We start from the raw sequence: 19,621 nt of genomic DNA, 5'->3' as shown, positions 1-19,621 counted from the left end.
GATGCAGCGGCATCTTTCTGTTTTTCTTTATTTGGGAAGAGCCTTTCTTGTCTAAAATGGGAATATCTGAAATTTTTGATGCAGCGGCGTCTTTCAGCGTTTCCATCATTAATAGAAGTAGGTTTGGGGGTTTTTTTTCCCCTAATTTCACTATTTTTGGTCCAACAAAAACCCCAGTGCTTCATCCTGGCCCAAAATCACCAAGTGCAGCTGAAACACAACCCCAGGAGCTGCTCCCTCATTTCCCTTCCTGCAGCAAAAACCCAGATTTCACAGTTAGGATTTCTATGGGATTTCCATGGAAATCGGTTTTACCATGCAGAAATCGATGGGGAATCTCCTAAGCTGGGGCTCCCCGGGCTGCAGCCCCGCAGTGCGGGTTCCCATGCCGAGGATGATGATGATGATGATGATGATGATGATGATGATGATGGGAATCGGGAAAGGCACCGGGAACCCGCGGGCTGTGGCGGCCTCCGGCGGCAGCACCGAGCAGGGACATCCCCGGTTATTGCCTACCCTAATCCAGCCCTTGTGCACTGCGAGTTTCGGGGGGAAAACAATATTTAAAAAAAAAAAATAAATTATATATAAAATTTTTTATCTTATCTATAAATAGATGAAAATATATTTATATATTATAGAAATAAGTGATATAATTTTATATATTATATTTTATAGATATAAAACCTATAAAACAAATATATATTTATATATAATTATTATATATAAGTATAATATATATTATACAAATATACTTTTATATAAAAACAAATGTTTTTATATAAATCTATACTAACGATAATATATTCTATATTATATATAAAATGTATAGATAAAATTATATAAAATATATAATATATAAAATTTATAGATAAAATTCTATAATATATTAATATATGCATTTATATATTATATAAATAATATATAAGTAGATATTTTATATTATTTACTTATAATATTCTATTGTTTATTATTATGATTATATTTTCAATACATATTATGAATATATTATATTCAGATACTATAACTATATTGATATAGTAAATATAATTATATATTTAATTGTAATTATATATCATATTACATATGTAACTATAGATAATATTATGATATATAATGTAATTATATATAATAATAAGATATATATCATATGTAATTATATCTAATATTATAATAAGATATAGTATAGTATAGTATATATTATATATTATATATTATAATATAATCTATGTAATATATAATATAATATAAAAATATATAATATATAATACATATAATATATAATACATATAATATATAATATATAATATATAATATATATTATATATATAATGTATAATATATAATATATTATATATTATATATAATTTATATAATATATAATATATTATATATTATGTATATGATCTATATTCTATATATTCTATTCTATTCTATATCCTGAAAATTACTCAGAATAATCAGCACCTTAAGCCTTCCTGCTTTGGACAAATAAATTGTGAAGTTTTTCTGAATATTTTGTTTGAGCTGCAAATTTATGGCAAGTGACAGCACCTGAAGTGATCACAAATAAATATTTTCCATGTTAAAGACTCTGTCATGTCCCCCAGTTTCCTGTTCTGGTTTAGCAAACATTTAGGAAGTGTTTTAAGAAATCAAACAGCACCCAGAGCCATCTGGAGAATCCTCTCACAGTGCTGGAAAAATCCTTTGGGAGTTACTGAATATTGTAACACACAAACCCCCAGCTCACCTCTCTCACCTAAATATGAACTCTCAAGGCTTCAAAATTACACTTGACCTTAAAACCTAATATTTCATGTAATTTAATGGCAATCCAGAAGGAAAGCTGGAAATGTTTCCTCTAGGTTTAGAGGAAATTTTATCCTGCTGATCGTCAGAAAGGACAGAAAGCTGCTGCAGGTGGAATTCCTGAGAACACCAACTCAAAGCAAGGACACTGTAAACACAAAACTCTCAGAAATGAGGTTTTTAGGGAAAGAAGTCACACCTAACAAGCATTCAGTTTTAGACCTTTTATGAGCAAAGATGTTTTAATGTGCCACATTTCAAAAGCATCAAGTCCTTCTTGACATGAAAAGAGAAATCACTGCATAGCTTTGGAGCTAGAGAGGTCCACGAGAGTTTCTGCAAATTAAAAGTGCATGAAATCCATGCAGTCATCCTTCATACATAAACAGGGTGGAGAACACAGTGTTAAAACAATATTTAGAGTTAAAAGTACCTGAAAAGAATCTCACCTCAGAGAGAGATGAACTGAACATCCTCCTGGACAGTTGTGCAAGTTCTCAACAAAAGCTTTTCTGTACAAGTGGTTTAAAAAAAAAAAAAAAAAAAAAAATCACACAGCAATTCTGGAATATTCCAAACAAGATTGGAAAGAACAAGTCTTCGTTTTTTAGAGTTCCCCCAAGTCCATGGTGTTTGTCACAAACAGTCATCACAGCCTAGGCCCTGTGCACTGGGGCTGGGAGTCACCCACGGGACATTTTCTGTCCCATGAGATCAGAGCTGAGCTCTTGTGTCAATCCCAGAGGTGAAGGAATAAATCCAGCTCTGGATTAATCTCCAGCTTTATTTATTTCCATCTTTTCCAGCTCTGGAGCCTTTCCCTCCCAACCCAATTCCAGATATTGAGCAGCAGATTTGTCCAAGAGAGGTCAATGTGTAACAGCACAGTCAGGAGCTCCATCAGATGTAGAACACTGGTGGTCTGACAAAAATAGGGTTGGGAAATGTGTTGAGAATTTGAGAAGGCAGAAATTTCCATCTCTACTACTAAACAGAGAATTAAAATGTTAAAATTAAATATAAAACACTAATTTCAGTGCCTGTGTTTTATCATTCAATGTAGAATAATGGAAAATTGATTATTTATTGAGTGTTGAGGGAAACTTGACACAAAGTCAGTCAGAGATCAAAACTGGCATTTTAAAACTTAGCTCCTCCTAACTGAAACAAATCAGTTTTAATGTGGTTTTGATATAATTTTCTAAAACCATAATTATATCTGCATCTTAATATTGGTGCATGTGTTACAAATTCAACAGCAATAAAATTGAATTTAAAAAACCCACATTGCATAAAAACTTATCTGGAGCTACAAACTGCTAATAAACCCAGATTGGGACAGAAAGGTGGAATTTTTTTTAATTTTCTGAGCTGCATGTGGAACATTTTCTATAACCATTCTGTGGCTTCTAAAAAGCAGGCAGAGCTGTGACTTGACTGATTATTAGCACTTATGTGAGCAGACAGAGCTGGTCTGAGAGGGAAACAGAAAGCTTTAGTAGTTAATAAATAATTTCATCCTTTTCCCCCCATGAACAGTTAGGAAGTTCCATTTTCCTCTCTTCCATTCAATAAGCAACAAGGCTGATTAAATTAGGAGGAAATTGAATCTGCAGTCATCCTCAGCAGGCAGACATTCCAAAGGACAACATTAACTCATCTGCCCCCATCAGCACATGTTCACTTGAATCCTAAATGCTGCAGGTTTTTTCCATTTCATCCAGACATATTCCTCAGAAAGGAGCTGTGGTGCAGAAACAAAGCCTCTCCCTGCAGATGGGTTTGGCATCCTCACAACCTCCTGACAGGCAGTGGAACAGCAAAGATGCTCCACAATTATAAATATGGCACAGCAGCCAGGGGGTGCAGCAAGAACCTCCCAAATCTGAGCTACCAAGGGGGAAAAAATTACTTAAAAATCAGTTTTTAGCACAGTGGCTGCTCCTTGCTGTAAAAACACATCTGATTACTGTGTTTATTATTAAATCTATTATTTTCACATGAAATCCCTTCAAGAAACAGAGACACTGCCAGACCCAAACTCTTGCTTAGAGAGAGCATCTGATGATGCAGTGCCTGAGCTCTGGACATTGGGGGTCATTAAACCACAAAATCAAAGCCCTGAAGGCCCAGCCATGCCATGAGCACCCCAAGGGCACTGCAGGCTCCAACCTGGCTGACACTGGGGTAACTCCTGCTCACAGCAGCATGGAAGCTTCCAGAAATACCTTCCTGCCTAACTGAGCTTTCCTGGCTGTTGCCAGTTGTTCCCACATCCATGCACATAAACATGATGGATATTGAATGGATTTTTGTGGAGAGAAAAGACTAAATCTATACACATTAGATTGACACTTCCTCCCTTTATAAATACACAAAAATCTGGGTGAATTCATTTAGTAGGAACATTTTCATTTGTCCCTGAAACTCCTGACCAAATTTAAAATCTTCTTTGGTCCCTCACCCTAAAACACAACTTCCTGTTCATCAAGAACCACAAATGTGCAAAAGATTTTTAGGACATGGTGGAAAGGCTATTTCAAAGTGAGTGGAATCTGCACCAAGTGCAATTTTCCATCCTGGAAATCCAGCCCCTGCCATGAGAGGCAGCCAGAGGCAGGGGCAAAGCTGGACCCTGCACTGGAACTTGGTGTCAAACCCAGATCCTGATTTAAATCCTGGACCAACAGGTCACAGTGTTGCCATCACCTCAGAGAGGCTCCAAATCCAGTTCCAACTCAAGTTCAACATTATTGTCAGTGAGAATAATGGAATAAATCTGCACTGAGTTAATTCTGGCTAAAAGTGACCACCTTCACTGAGTGCACTTCACTACCTGGCCAGCCACAGAGTCTGCTTTGCTGTTTCTCCTGTGCCTGTTTTTCTTTATCTTTTTTTTTTTTTTTTCTCTAGAAGGTACCTGAAATCTAAAAGCAACACAAGAAATGCAAACACACAGGCTACACTTTCAGAAATTCTTCAGTTTCTGCTCACTAGAATATAACTGGAATAACTGACATGTCTGGACAGCTGCTTAGGAACAATTGTGACAGGTAAAATTATGCTTATTATCTACAGCAACCTTATCAGGCAACTCTCTTCCTAATCATCATCATTTGTGAAGTGTGCTGTTACTAAATGAGCTATTTACAAATGTAAACTATGTCATGAAAGTTTAAAATAAATAGACAACCTTGACATTAGGTAGTGATTTGACAACAAGGAAACAGATCATCAGTTACATCTTTCCAACAGAAATTATCTGTGCATGCTGCCCCCAATTATTTTTTTTTTAGTGAGGAAAATCCTTGGCTCACAATCTGTTCTGGAAGGACTTTCTCAGTTTTCTTCCTTCATGCTGGGTAATTATGTAAGAACTCCTTCAGTTTTGTTGGATAGTCTGTCATCACTCCAGTGGCTCCAAGATCAAATGCTCTCTTGTATTCTTGTTCTTCATTCAGTACCCAAATGTACACCTGGGAAATGGGATACAACAACCAAGTTATTACAGGAAATAATAATTTCCTTTTTAAAAAGTGACTTTTGATCTAAATTGTTTGATCTGAGAGAGATGTTGCTGCATATTTAAAATGAGAAATGATGACACTGATGCTGGACTTTCCCCCTCACCTTCCAAAAAGGACATTTTTTAATGGTGACTCCAATTCCACTACCCCAGACTTTGTACCCTTTTAAAAGTCAGTATTATTTTGTGAAAGTCCCACATCAAATAACCAGCTTTGCAGATTTTATAGGCTTAATTTTTACTTCAAGGGATTAAAATGAAAAAACTCTTTTTTTTTTTTTTCCCCAGGTGTACAAATCTTCCTTTGCAACCAGAAATATAACAGCAGCAGCTTTTGCTCAGGAACTAAACAGCAACTCCTGGTCCCAGAAACACAAAGAATTTGCTGTGGGGAACAGGAACCTCCTTCAAGGCTGGGCCTGTCTGTTTGAATTCTCACTTCAGCTTTCCCCACTGTACCTGGATGCCTCGAGCTGTGAGGTGATCAAACAGTGCCTTCCTCATCAGCAGCCTGAGAAAGGAGAGGGAAATTAATGAACAACTTCAGGTATATTTGGAATTTTCAGTGTCTGTTGATGACCTGCAATGAAGTTCCTATACAGTGTGTAGAGTTTTCCACAAGAGAAATCCAATCCTAGAAATTGTTCAAATAATTCAAGTATCAAGATTAAATCCAGCAGAGAAATCCTTCACCCTGCAGGGACCTTACACCTTGTCTGGTGAACCACTCTGCTTTCAAGTGAGATTTTATCCTTCCCACCAAAAGACATGAAAACATCCAGGAGAAATTAAACTATCAGATGTCAGAGGCAGGAGACACTGCAGTCACTGAAAAGCTGTGCCTAAATCCCCTCTGAAGCACAGATATTCTTAAAATGCAAAGTGTTCCTTGCAAGGCAAACAGTGCCTCTCCTCTGACAACATTATGAAACAGTCACATCCACAAAATCTGCATTCTGCATCTAACTGCATGTTAATTAGCTGAGCACAATTAAGGACAGGAGCTTAAGAGACAATTGGAATACTTCCCACCTTAAAAAGCTCATGTGTATGGAAAATAAAAGCATAAAGAACACCTACATAAGATTTGAATCTGATTTATCCTGCACTGACAAAAAGCTGGAAGGAACTGAAAATATATAATGCATAGATACAGCAATAGCTAATCTTAGTTGTTTGAGTCAAATGTTTATAAATATAAAAGCAAAATATAAATAAAAACCAGACAAAAATCTTACGTGTCAGCCAGCCAGATAACAAATCTCTGGCTTTTTGACATCTTCTCTGGTTCTTTCAGCCTGTTGAGGAAAAGGAAACCAAAAATTACCAGAGCACAGATTAAAATCTTAGTTGAGATGTTCCAGCAAAAGGAACATAAAGAATTAATCTTGCTCAAATTAGAGCAGCAATTTCACTGCTCAAGACAGTGACGTAGAATTGGGTTATACAAGAGAAATGAGCCACATTTAAGAGAAGCAGCAGAGATGAGAATTCTGCAGCATTTTGAGTGAAGAATGAGAAAGATTGTGAAATCTCATTTCCACTCTACTGCTGGCTTGTCTCTGGGCCCTATCAGATAAATTTGTTCTCAAGAAAAGAGGAGAAAAGAGCAAGAATTTATTGTAAGTACAGAACTGCTGGGTATTACTGTGCACAGAATTCTCCCAGCAATATCCAAAAGTGCCTAAACCAGCAGAAAAGGAACCTCAGCCCCAAAAACCAGCTCAGGGAGGCCTCAGGGATCTGCTGCTTTACACTGGGGCAGCAGTGGCTGTAACTCACTTGAGGATGATGGAAGGCATGGGGATCTCAAAGAATTCCTCCTTGAAGGGAACAAAGGGCAGCAGCCCAGTGTAGAACAGGCCAAGGAGCAGGAGGACACGCTGGGCACAGAAGATGGTGGCAATGTCAGAGTTCTGCAGGAGCCACAAAAGAGATTCTCAGTTAGCTTGGTAGATTTTGACTCTGCTGCAATTCAATTTACTCATCAATGCATGGCTGAAGTGCAGCAATCACACCTGAGATTAAGCTGCTTTATGTGAATACATCTAACTGCTGTTCAGGTAGGAAATGGGTGTTGTCCTGTGTTGCAGACATTTCTCCACAGAAATCCTTTCTTTTGGATTTCTGTGTCTTCGGGAGGCCAGAGGCCTCCAAAGACAAGGTAAACAATTATTATCAGCTGCTGGGGAATGCAACAGGGGCACCTATTTTGATTGGTGATTGGTTCATGTTTTATGTTTATAATTAAGGGCCAATCACCAGTGCAAGCCAGGGGACTGAGTCCTTGGCCACAGCTTTGTTGTGGATTCTTTTCTATCTATTCTTAGCTTAGCTAGCAGCTCTGCAAAAACCTCTCTCCCTATTCTTTTTAGTATAACTATAATGTATTATATCATATATTAATAAATCAAGCCTTCTAATTCAAGAAACAAGATTCACCGTCTCTCTCTCACCAGCTGCGCCCACTCAGGTGCGGTAAAAGTCCTGCACTGATAAACTGAAATAATCAACTAGACTGAACTATCAATAAGATAGATTTCACTCAGGTGCATAACTCATTGGACTAAGCACAATTGTAATTTAATTCTAAATTGTAAAATTCCTCAGCAGAAGGAGGAGAATTATAGCTGTGAAAGAACAGCTTTGTGCTGATGCAACTCTGTCCACTAGTGGCCACATCCATTATTTTCATGCAAAGAAGCAGACAATCAGCAATCCTTGGGAAAACTGCTTTTTATCAGATGAATGATGTGCAAAAGAGGCTTCTAAGAACTCCTGGCATAGAACTGCAATGCCCTATATTTCATAAAACAAGAATAAAACATGACTAAGCTGAATTCCTCAAGTATTTTATGGCAGGGTAGAGGAGTGTTATCTGTGCTTGCCTTATTTTAGCAGAACAATCTGAGCACAGAATTTCTCACCAGGAGTAGAAGCCTGGCTTAGCTGGTTAAATCTTGATTTGCAGGGTGTTTTTTTTTTTTGTAGGATTTGTGAGCACACAGCACCAAAGCTCAGCTGGACTCAGCCTTACCTCCTTGAAACACTTGCACACAATCTCATAATTGACATTGCCCCACACGGTCAGGTGCTCTCTCTTGTACCGACTCACCAGCTCTGAGACCTGCACACAGAAAGCACAGCTCTCACCTGCAGCCACTGGAATTAAATGCAGCATTATTGAACTGAAACTCTGCTTGCTTTGGAGATCATTGCAGGGAAGAGTTCTTTACTTTTTCACAGAATCACAGAAATTCTAGGTTGGAAGAGACCTTTAAGATCATCGAGTCCAGTCGATGTTCTAACTGTGCAACTAGATCATGGCAGCAAGTGCCACATCCAGTCTTTTTTTGAATTCTTCAAGGGATGATGACTCCACCACCTCACTGGGTAAATGATTCCAGTATCTGACCACTCTTTCTGTGAAATATTTCCTTCTTAATCCTAACTTACATCTCGCTTGACGCAGCTTGAGACTGTGTCCTCTTGTTCTATCTGTTGTCGCCCGGAGAAAGAGGCCGACCCCCAGCTCACCACAGCCACCCTTCAGGAAGTTGTAGTCCAACCCATGTTCTAACACCTCAACTAGATCATGGATGCTTTGATGGGTTCAGGACAACAGATTATAGCTACAAAAAACCCTCAAGAATTCAAGGAAGCTAAATGACAAAATAATATTTTCTGGAAAGGTTTCCCTCTGTGTTGAACACATCTACTCAGGTTACTTTCTACTTTCTTACTACCTACACAGGGATTTTCAGGTTAGGGTGGGTTTTTGTTTGGGTTTTGTATTAAGGGCACCAGGCACACTCAGAGCCCCTTGCCCACCCCACAAATTCACTTTTCAACACCCCCCAGCCCATCTTCTCCTCAACTCACTGAGTATTTGAGGTCAGAGATGTTCACATCATCACTATCTACACAATAACATCATTTTTATGCTGCTTTGGGGAGCAACAGTCCCTAAGGAGATCCTTCCCATCAGGTACAAACCAAACAGGTCTCCAGCAGTGCTGGAGATGTTTCTCTTCCAGATGAAGGGTCCTGAAGAGCTTTTACAGAATATCTTGCACAAGAGCCCTTCTCTGTCTCCTCTATTACCTCACACAGGGAGCAGGACCCAACATGAGAAGGGTGAAGCAGTCCAAGAACACAGATCTGGCTATCACAGACTGCCAGAACTCCAAAAAACCCCTGGAATATCAGCAGCACTGCCCTGCCTCACTGTCAGCTCAGCAGGGCCCACGTACCTTTCTGATCAGCACATCATTGTTCATTTTGATGTCAATGTTGACAGGAGTCTCTGGAAATGCCTCAAACACCTCCTGCAGCAGTGGGATTCGGTTGTCTGTCCCCTCACACTGACTTTCTGGGGAAACAAGAAATTTCTCACTGCTGTGGCCACTTTGAACAAACCACAGAGAGAAGCAGAAATGGCAGAGCACTCAACACCTTCAAACTTTATACTTTTAATAAAGTTCCAAGGATAATCACATTTTTAAACAAAAAATGACTTCATTCAGCTGTAATTAACTATGACAAGCTCATTTCCATCATGAAAATGCCCTGAGCACGTTGCACATTCAGGTTTTAACTTCATGAAATTCACTCATTATTTAGCAACAGTAGGAGTACAGGCAACATTAAAATCCTGAAATAGCAAACACAGGCTCAGTTACCACACACCAAATGCAGAGATTCATGTGAAAAAGACAAAATGAGAACAAAATTTCCTTCTGAACTCATACCTACAGGAACTACTGCACTGGTTTCTACAGCCAGGGTTATATTTTTCTTTTGAAACTTCTTTTGTCATGATATTGAGAGAAGCAAATGCACTTTTCTAATCCCTTTGCCAAATGGAAAATTGAAACAGCAAGAGACAAACATCTCACCTTTCTGAAAGGTGACATCCAACTTGCAGAGATAGGGTGGAAGTTCCTTAAAAATAAAGAAGAATGGAACATCAGTTCAAATGCAGGGATATAATCATGACCCTCCTCCCAAAAGACAAAAAAAATCATAATTCACAAGCCACTTTCTCCTCATCCAAAAATCTGGTTTAGTAGCACCACCTTCAGTATTAATTGAACTGTTTGGCATTCTTAGATTTGTGTCACCTGTAATGGAACAAAGCAAAACTTTCCCAGATGTCTGAGAATTCTGGAAATTCCACTGAGAATCCTGAAAATTTCACTGCTGAGGCAGAGGGGATTCATCTCCCAGTTTTCCCACTAAAAATCTGGTGACACCAGGAAGAGCTTTTGTCATGTGGGATCTCAGCACCTCAGGACGGAGGTGCAGAGAGGCCGAGACCACCCTTGGGGGGCTCGGGAGTCCTGGAATGTTGCCAGAAGTGTCTGGTGGCTGGACTTTGATCCTGCACAGGAGACGACACCTGTATGAGGACTGGGAAGGTTTCACTGGGTGAATGGTGAAGGGATAAGTTAATTAAAGTGTAAAACACAGGGTTTAGGATTTCTGTACAGGGGGGTCTAAAGAAGATGGAGGAATTGGGGCGTGTCCTGTTCTTCTTCTTCTTCTTCTTGGCCTCCATCTTCTGTGGTGATGGTGGCACTTTGGGATTGGTTATTACTAAAAGTGCACCGGTTAATAAGGGTAGAAAGTATTGGGGAAAAATGATAAATATTGTACACGTAACTTTGGGTATAAAGATAAGTGACCGCCCCGGGGGCTCTCAGTGTGCTCATGGCTGGCTGCTGTGCAGACCTCTGTCGGGCTGAGAGAAAATCTTTTAGATAAACAATTAATAAACACCGAGACCGAGACAAGATCAGAAGTCTCTCCTCGTCCTTTGAAGCGCTGGGCTGTCCAAGGCCACCCTGGGCCTTTCCAGGCCACCTAAACAGCACAGAAAACTTACATTGTCACTCTGCCATTGGTGTGACAAACCATGCCAGCTGCAGAGCCACTGACCCAGGCTGATCCTGAGGAGTGAATCCCCCTGTGGACGTGCCAGGTGTGATCTCCTGCCTGCACAGGGAGTTTAGGGAGGGTGGTTTAGTTTAGGGTGGGGTTTTTGTTTGGGTTTTTTATTGAGGTGGATCCTCCCCTTTGGTTTTGGGCACCAGGCACACTCAGAGCCCCCTGCCCACCCCACAAATTCACTTTTCAGCACCCCCCCAGCCCATTTCCTCCTCAACTCACCGAGTATTTGAGGTCAGAGATGTTGACATCAACTCCTGTTGATCTCTTCAGGTTCTCATCATGGGACACAACCACTTGCTCATCCTTTGTCAGGTGACAATCCAGCTCTAGCATGTCTGTCCCCAAATTAACAGCACTGCAAGGAAAGGCTGCCCTGAGCCACTCAGGTGCTTTGTGCAGCTCCAAACCCAAAACATTCCACAAACCAACCCACTGGAAGGGCCTTGGATGCTTTAGTGGTGCAAGGAATCCTCTCAATGCTGCTGCAAAGCAAGGAGCAAACAGGAATCCTCACAATCTCTGCTGCAGCTGAAGCTGGTGCAAGAATAAACAACATCTCTGGAAGCACAGATGGGAATTTTGGCTCTGTGTCCCAGAGGATTTGGGAAGCTCACCTGAGGATTGCAGCCTGCCAGCCCAGGATTGAGAAACCTGCTCCTAAAGATTGGGTCAGGATTTGGAGTGGGGTGTTAAGGAGCAGCAGCACATCTGCCCACTGCAGGAAGTGAGGTTGTGAAAAAAGAAATTGAATTTGTGATGAGAAACCACAAATGACAGGGGTGTGAAACCTGTTTTTTGTTTATTTTTTTACATTAATCAGGAAGGGATGGATCAGGAAATTAGCAGTGGGACTTTCAGGCTTTTGGCTGTTTTATTGGGTAGAAAAACAACCTGAAACTATTGTTTTAATGAAAAAGTTTTAATTTAAATTAAAAAGGAAAGAAACCACTAAACATCCAGTCACAGTTTTCAAAGCAAAATAACTATTCCTGGTCCAAGCCACTGCTTTGAAAAGCTCTAATCCAATCCCAAATGCACTCCATGGTAGTTTGGTTCATAGGAGAAGCAAGGAAAGCAGAAAATAATAATGATATTGATGGAAATGAGAACAGGAAACCTCACACCAGAACAAAAAAAAAAAAGCTGCAATGAGCAGTGAATTGCTCATTTGACCAGAAAAGAGGTGTAATTCCAGCAGACAGATGAAAGTCTGAACTCTTCCTTCAAAACCTTTTTTATCCCCCTCTGAGCAAACCCACAGCACCTGTGAGCTGTGCCCACCTGGGACCCAAAGCTGTGGAAATTCAGTCACAGCCTTTTCCTTCTGGGCTTTGCTGGCTGCTGAACACAGCCCATGGACATCCACTAATGTGGTAACAAACCAAAAAAATAAATCAGAACACACTCCCCAAAGTGGTTAAAACAATTTCTGGTCCAGCTGGAATAATGATCAAGGAGGGCTGTCAAATTAAAGCCAATTTGTGAACTGTTTGCCAGTGCTGCTAATTAAGAATTAGGAGAGGAACAAAATCCTGTTACATATGGAGGAATCACAGGCTGTACTGGGTGATTTTTTCCTCCTGAGGGAAAGCAACTCCAAATCTGCTGCAGGAGATTTGCCAGATCTGTAGCTGTTCCCATGTTTTATCATTGCACCAGCAGATTTTATTAGCAATATTTCTTGCTTAAGAATCAGGGCTGATGCTGCCTGGAAAGGGGAGAACAACAACTTTCCTTGTGAGCAGATTTGAGGCTTTGCCAGGCCCTCACAAGCAGCTCAGTGCTCAATGAGCTTCCTCAAGTGCTGAGCTGGCCCAGCTGGAATCAGTTTGTTCTGTCAAACCCACACTGCTCCAGAGAAGGCTCCAGATTCACAACATCATTGTGGATTCAGATCCAACTGCTCCAGAACTCAAGCTGTGAGGTAGGCTTGCATTTGTAAATTAGGGTGAGAGTGCTCCTGCTTAAAATCTGTTGTTTTATAACCTAAACCCACCACAGAAGCATTTAAATATGGTAGAACAAGATTATAACCCTCCCCCCATCTATTATACATTTTACCCAGTAAAACAAAACTAAAAAAAAGATTGTCTTTGGTACAAAAAGCTTCTCATTTCCTTCCAGAATATTTGTAAATTAAACAGTATAGAAACTGAAATTGCCAATAAATGTCTCCTCCCCCCATACAAACATTCTCCTCTGGATTCAACTACAGCAACAGGCAAATATTCCTGCTTGTGCAAACCTGCAGGAACAGCTCCTGCAGACACACCCTGTCTGGCTTCACACAGAATCTGATGGATTATGATTGATCAGCTCCTATCAGCTCTTTGAGCCAATCCTGACCATTTTTCACCAGCCAAAACACTGATTCTCTACCCCTTTTGCTGCTTTACTTGTGAAGATGGGAATGAGCAAATGGGATGGACAAAGCCTTTACCCCTTCCCAAAAGGAGCCAGAAAATTTCTACTCCTAACAGGAGGAAATTGCTTCCTGCAGAGCTACCCTGGCTCTCCTTGATGAACTTTGCTACTGGCAACTGCTGTGGGTTCAAAATCTGCATTTGTCCCACCACAGCTCTAAAATAATTAAAATGGGCAGAAGAGAGTCAGAAAAACTCATCACAAAATGTATTTCCCCCAGCACAGTCCTTTCTCTGAGTATTACTGCTTATTTCTGGGAATAAAATAAAAATTGATTATGGAGTAATTTCCATTGCAAGAGCTCTTTGTGTACAGAATGATTATGTATGACATTAAATGAAAACTAAGAAATGGTTAAAAAAAAGGAAGAAGCACTTTCAGAAAGTCTGGTAGCAGACTTGAAAAAAGGCAGGCCAGCAGGAAAAAAAAACCAAACAAAAAGCCACAGAAAACTATGCTGAGCTTCCATGGAGATAGAAAATAGTGCAGGACTTTCTTTTCTTTGCTTGGGAGAGCTGGCACCCCTCAGGCTGCAGGGACACAGCAAACTGATGAGGCTCCTGAGCACAAAGCAAATCAGAAAAACCCCAAACAAAAGAAAGAGGAGCCCACAGAATGTGGTCCCTTCTGAGCAGCAGCTGGAGTTTTAGATTTGCTGCTTCTTCAAATGCCTTTGAGAACCTTGTTAAAATTCACTACTTAAATGTTAAAACTCACTACTTAAATGTTAAAACTCACTACTTAAATGCTGGAGGCTTTGGAGGCTTTCTGGTCCCAGCCCCATTTTAAACCCTGAGTAAGAGGCTTTCACACATTGCATGAGTGCAGGGAAAACCATCAACAGCAGCATTTTCTGCTTTATAGTGATAAATTAATTAATAGCAGTAATCACCACCAGGCACAGCATTGTTTGCTGGTTTAGCACAGCTCAGGCCTCAGGGGTTGTTTCCATTTGTTACTGAGCACAGACCATAATTTGTGGTATCCCAACTCCTTCTGGTGGAACTGGAGTGGATTTGGCAATCCACAGTTACCCAGAGGAGAGCTGATTTCAGAAATGGGACATGGGGACCCCAAAAACTGAGGAACTCCCACCTCCCTTGGTGGCTTCACTCACTAAAGACACTGAGAACACCTAAGTCAGATATTCTCATCCTTCTGTACTCACTGGTGAAAGGCTGCCATTGTGTTCTCCAGGTTCTCTCCAGCACCTGCAGAAACAACAAAAATAAAACTTACACAAAATCCTTTTCCTCCCCTCAACCCCACTGAAAATAGAATTAAAAACTAGCAGGTTTTAAAATATACATATTTTGAGAAATGAGATGAAATCCTCATGAATCAGAAATCTCTGTTGCCACCAATGTCCTGGACAGACACAACCTTCTCCAAGTAAAAGGATTTTAAAAAAGAACTTCTCTTGGATTTGTGTAACACTTAGAATATTCAAACCAAAGTGTTTGTTTTACCAGAGGTATTCAGTTAGAACAATAAACCCCACAGGCACAGGGAAATTACATGCAAAAATGGAGCTGAGATGGTGGGAAGAGTAACAAGAGAAAAAAATAACAAAAAAGCAATGAATTAAATCCCCCAAGGCATTCTAAAGCTGACACTCCCTAAATGTATAACCCAGCTGGGGTGACATAGGTGACAACCTCTTTGTTCAGTGCAAAGAGCACAAATGTGTCAATACAGGTTTGTGCTGCAGGAGAAAGGAGCTCTCACACACAAGGAATCAAACACACATCCATTCAGTTAAGAAATGAAAGGACAAACAAATTTAATTTTCTCTCAGGCAGGATTAAATTCTGCAAGTCCTAAGCCAGCAATCTCTGCATAAAAATCTTTGAAAATCAGCCTGATTAGGGACTGGAAAAGGTTGTGCCTTTTTCTGAGGTTGTGCCTTTGTCAGCCTTTTCCTGAGGTTGTTCCTCAGAAAATAGGCAACATTATAGACTGGCAAACAAAACAACCTCGGGAGGATACACGTGCTGATGAAGATATCTATGCAAATTTCAGCTGCTCTCTGACAGCAATGAATGACAGACTTTGTAAACAGCAATTATAAGAGCTCCAATTAAGGCCTTGCCTATTAACAAGACCTCACCAGGACATACTTACCTAAACCTGTGCTCAGTTACTTAATTAAAGCAATGCACGAGCACCAATTAAAAATTGTTGTTCTCAGGCAGGCGTACAAAATGGAAGACTTAGAATTATGATGACAAAAATCTGCAGGGTTTAATGTAAAACAATATGGTGAGCCCACAGCAGCTCCTGTGGTCAGACATTCACCATTCTATGGGATTTGATTGCAGAACTGGGAGTTGGCTGAGCAGCAAAAGTGAACAAGGGACAAAGGAGAGCAGGAGAACCTCATGGTGCCCATCTGGTGATTGCCTAACAAATGGGAATCCCCTGCACAGGGCCTGGCTGATCAGTTACAAATTAACTGCAATAATTATTGAGGTTTTTAGATAACTTATCAGCTGGGGCAATCCAGCCCATACATCCTGAACGGGGAGGGAAGGGCCAAAACACCTGAGTCAAGTCTTCCATTTGTGAGCAAAGCAAGAGCACCCTGACATTCCTGGGCAGAAAGTTCCAAAGATAAAAGTTCCAAGTGGCTGATGTGACAAATCACATGGCAGGGAGGTGGTCAAGGGCCAGGGATGGTGACAGGTCAGGGGTGCTGAGTCAAATGCCTGACTTGGAGCATTTCAGGGAAATGAGGAACAAAGTTGAGAGATCAGCTGAAAGAGGAATTCTAAATCAGCAACCACACGCAGAAAGGGGAACTACACGAGTTATTGGATAAAAGTAATTTTCTCCCAGAAAAGTGAGAAGGCTGGGCTGACCAAAAGGCTGCTGACACTTCCTCAAAGACATTTCCAGCTCCATGGGCTCAGTCCCTGTGAGGAACAGACCTTCCCCAGCCCAAATGGCACAGCCAGACATGAGGAGGGCACCAATTCCCCCTCTGCAAGCACCACCATGGCCAAGAGGGAACCAACACCCAGCACTGCCTCTAGGGGGTGACCCTCGAGGAGGTTTTGGGGCCAGCAGGTCAAGGGGGGTGATGGTTCCCCTCTGCTCAGCATTGCTGAAACCACACCTGGAGCACCAGGTCCAGTTCTGGGCTCCAAAGCACAAGATTGACCTGGATCTACCAGAGTAAATCCAAGGAGGGGCTGTGAAAGTCAGGGATGAGAGGCTGAGGGTGCTGGGATTGTTTTGTCTGGAGAGGATCCTACACATGTAAATACTGGATGGAAGGGAATAAAGACTCAGCCAAACTCTTCTTGGTGGTGCCCAGGGAAAGGACAAGAGGAATGAGAACAGGTTTAAATACAGGAAATTCAGTTTATAAATGTAAGAAAACCTCCCTTGTTTTGTTGCAAGAGTAGCCAAACTTTGGAGGGGTTGTGGAGGCTCCATCCCTGGATGTATCCAAAACCTAACTGGACCAGGTCCTGGTTAACCTGCTCTGATCAGATGTCCAGATCCCCAGAGGTCCCTTCCAATCTGAATTATTCTGTGTAAAAACCATCCTGCTACCCTCTCTGAGAGACCCTGCAACCCAGGGCTGCTGGCATCGACAGAGGACTCCAACACAGAATATCAGGAGTCAATAACTGCCCTCAGAAATGACCATTTATAAAATTATGCAGACATGAAGAAATAATTCAGGCATGATTCTACAAAATGAGGTGACAAAATGCTTGAATGAAAAAGCAAGATAAATCAAGACTTAAAAACTTGACTGCACAAGGTTTGATCCCAGAGAGGAAAAAGCCAAACGAGTTAAGCTAATTGGAGTAATGCAATAGGAAACCTGACACTGAGTCTAAAGCTACAGCGTGACCAAAGCCGGGAACTCGAGTCCCGCAGGAATTTATGTTGCAGGGTAAACACCGAGGACAGCAAAGCACGAGGGATCTTCAGCCTCAAATGGGCAAAAAGCTGCTGCAACGTCCAGGGCTGCCCTCCTGCCTCGGGTGGATTTCACAGGAACGATTCTCAGGCTGTGGACTTTGAGTGCCTGGGGAATAATCCTGCCTTAAGCGAGGCTTTCCTGCAGTTCCGATGGAGCTTAGAGCGACCGGCCCGAGCCCTCGCATTCCAGGCTCGGGGCTGCGGATCTTAACTGAGGTGCTTGCAAAGGAGCGAGAACAGAGGATTAAGGGATCATTCCAAGTTCCAACAAAGTCGCCTGCAAGTTTTTAACAGCTTACAAATAAACCAAACCAAACTAGGAAACCCTTAAAATTGAGAATCTTTTCGATGAAGGAAAAATATAACTACCAAGTAACAGATAATACAGATAGTCCACACAAAGAGTTACGTTTTAAGGTATACTTAAAGCTATAGTTACAAAGAATCTTAAACTGCCAAATGAAGTAAATGAAAGAAGCGCCAGGAATAAAATCATTAAGAGATCAGCTCCAATTTTTTTATTATGATAATTCAAGACAACAGCATTTGTTAAGGACCACTGGCTAAAACTGTGATCAACCTCTGCAAAAACTGGCACTAAGTTTGATGTTGAAAACTGTTTAAACTCATCACCAGACACCCCTGACACAAAATATCAAAAAATATTTACTAGCAAACTAGCTATTTTCAAAAATTAGGTGAGGCAGCATGGAAGAGCACAGAACTGATCTCTACACAACAGGAAGACACACCTTGCTGCCTTTCCCCCTCCCAATGCTTTGGAATAGGTGGGAGAAACTTAAAAGCCTATTTTAGACAGAATCAACGTGCCTGACTTTCAAATGCAAGAGGGTTTTACCAGGGCACTGAGCCATTCACTGTCTGCCTGCAACACCGAGGGGAACAAGAACAGAGTCACAGCAAATTCTGCTTCCCCTGAAAGCAGCAAGCAAAGAAAACAGGAGGGCAGAGGCAAGAAAATTGCTCTCTTGTACCTGACCTACGCAACAGCCAGACGCCCATCTGGCTGGGGAGAGAAATACCAGGATACAGAATCGTCAGAAAGAACGAAAAAAAAAAAAAAAAAAAAAAGATGTGTTTGAGAGGGAAAACATCACGCCCCACAAAAAAAAAAAAAAAAAAAAAAAAAGGAAAAAAATAGGAAAAAAAGCTGATTTTCGACTGGCGCTGTTGGACTTCGGAGATTAATTCCGCGTGCTGAAGCGAGGCACTGGTCAGCAGGTGGCACCTAAAATTAGGCTGAGGGAGGAAGGTTTAAAGGGAGCCCCTGCAAGGCACGGACACCGCGCAGCCCCTCACGAGCCTCCCGCGTCCGGGGGCCCGAGCAGAGCCCCGGGGTCGTGAGGGAGCAGCGCCCGCGGGCCCGGAGCGCCCAGAGCCGGGCTGGGACCGTCCCTCAGGAGCGACAGAGAGCAGAGAGGCTCCCGCATCCCCTCCCCTCCATCCCCGCAGCCCCTCACTCACCGCCGCGGTGCGAGATGTGCCGGCAGCGAAAGCGCTGCCGCTTGGGCCGATGGAGCAGCCCCGGGCACTTGAGGAGAAGCGCGGAGGTGAGGACGTATCCACCCAGCGTGGAGAGCACGTAGAGCGTGGCCGACATCCTGCACCTGTCACCGGCCGCCCCGGCCCGTCCTGCCGCGCTCCGTGTCCGTGTCCCAGCCCGCGGGCGGCTCGCAGCGAGGCGGAGCCGCTGCGGGACGCGGAGGCTCCGAGGCAGCGGCGGCGGCTCTGAGGGAGCGCAGCCTCTGCGCCCGCGCAGCCGCCCCGGCACCGCCAGGAGCGCAGCGCGCAGGCGCGGCGGCCCCGCGCCCTTCCCTTCCCGCCCGCCCGTGAGGGGCTGCCCGCAGCCGCCGCTGCTTCACAATCGCTCCGGGGGTAATTCCCAGTTAAATGCTTTAATTCCCAACCGAGCCGTGCCGGCTATCTACTGGCAGGTGGAGGGAT

The 19,621-nt window shown here is 42.1% G+C and overlaps 1 protein-coding gene across 4 annotated transcripts; it reads right to left on the bottom strand.

Annotated features, from left to right (window-relative positions):
* Positions 1-210: 210 nt before the first annotated feature.
* GDPD1 (glycerophosphodiester phosphodiesterase domain containing 1) lies at positions 211-19,534 on the bottom strand. 4 transcript variants are annotated; one of them, XR_009419868.1, is made up of 12 exons: positions 19,142-19,534; positions 14,886-14,928; positions 11,513-11,648; positions 10,240-10,285; positions 9,595-9,713; positions 8,379-8,468; positions 7,124-7,257; positions 6,580-6,639; positions 5,801-5,852; positions 5,133-5,291; positions 2,265-2,327; positions 211-539 (listed from the first exon to the last, which is right to left on the bottom strand). XR_009419868.1 is itself a non-coding variant. In XM_059487204.1 (11 exons), the coding sequence occupies exons 1-10, from the start codon at positions 19,275-19,277 to the stop codon at positions 5,169-5,171; spliced, it is 939 nt and encodes a 312-aa protein (XP_059343187.1). In that variant the 5' UTR covers positions 19,278-19,534; the 3' UTR covers positions 2,031-2,327; positions 5,133-5,168. The 4 variants fall into 4 exon arrangements, 3 of the variants coding, with proteins under 3 accessions (XP_059343187.1, XP_059343186.1, XP_059343185.1); XM_059487204.1 differs by lacking the exon at positions 211-539 and having other exon boundaries at positions 2,031-2,327; XM_059487203.1 differs by lacking the exon at positions 211-539 and having other exon boundaries at positions 2,031-2,737; positions 19,142-19,533.
* Positions 19,535-19,621: the final 87 nt, after the last annotated feature.

This window comes from Ammospiza nelsoni, chromosome 21, assembly GCF_027579445.1.
Source record: "Ammospiza nelsoni isolate bAmmNel1 chromosome 21, bAmmNel1.pri, whole genome shotgun sequence".
Classification (NCBI taxonomy): domain Eukaryota; kingdom Metazoa; phylum Chordata; class Aves; order Passeriformes; family Passerellidae; genus Ammospiza; species Ammospiza nelsoni.
The sequence above is the reverse complement of the archived record's forward strand: the minus strand, read 5'-3'. Positions and strand labels throughout refer to the sequence as shown.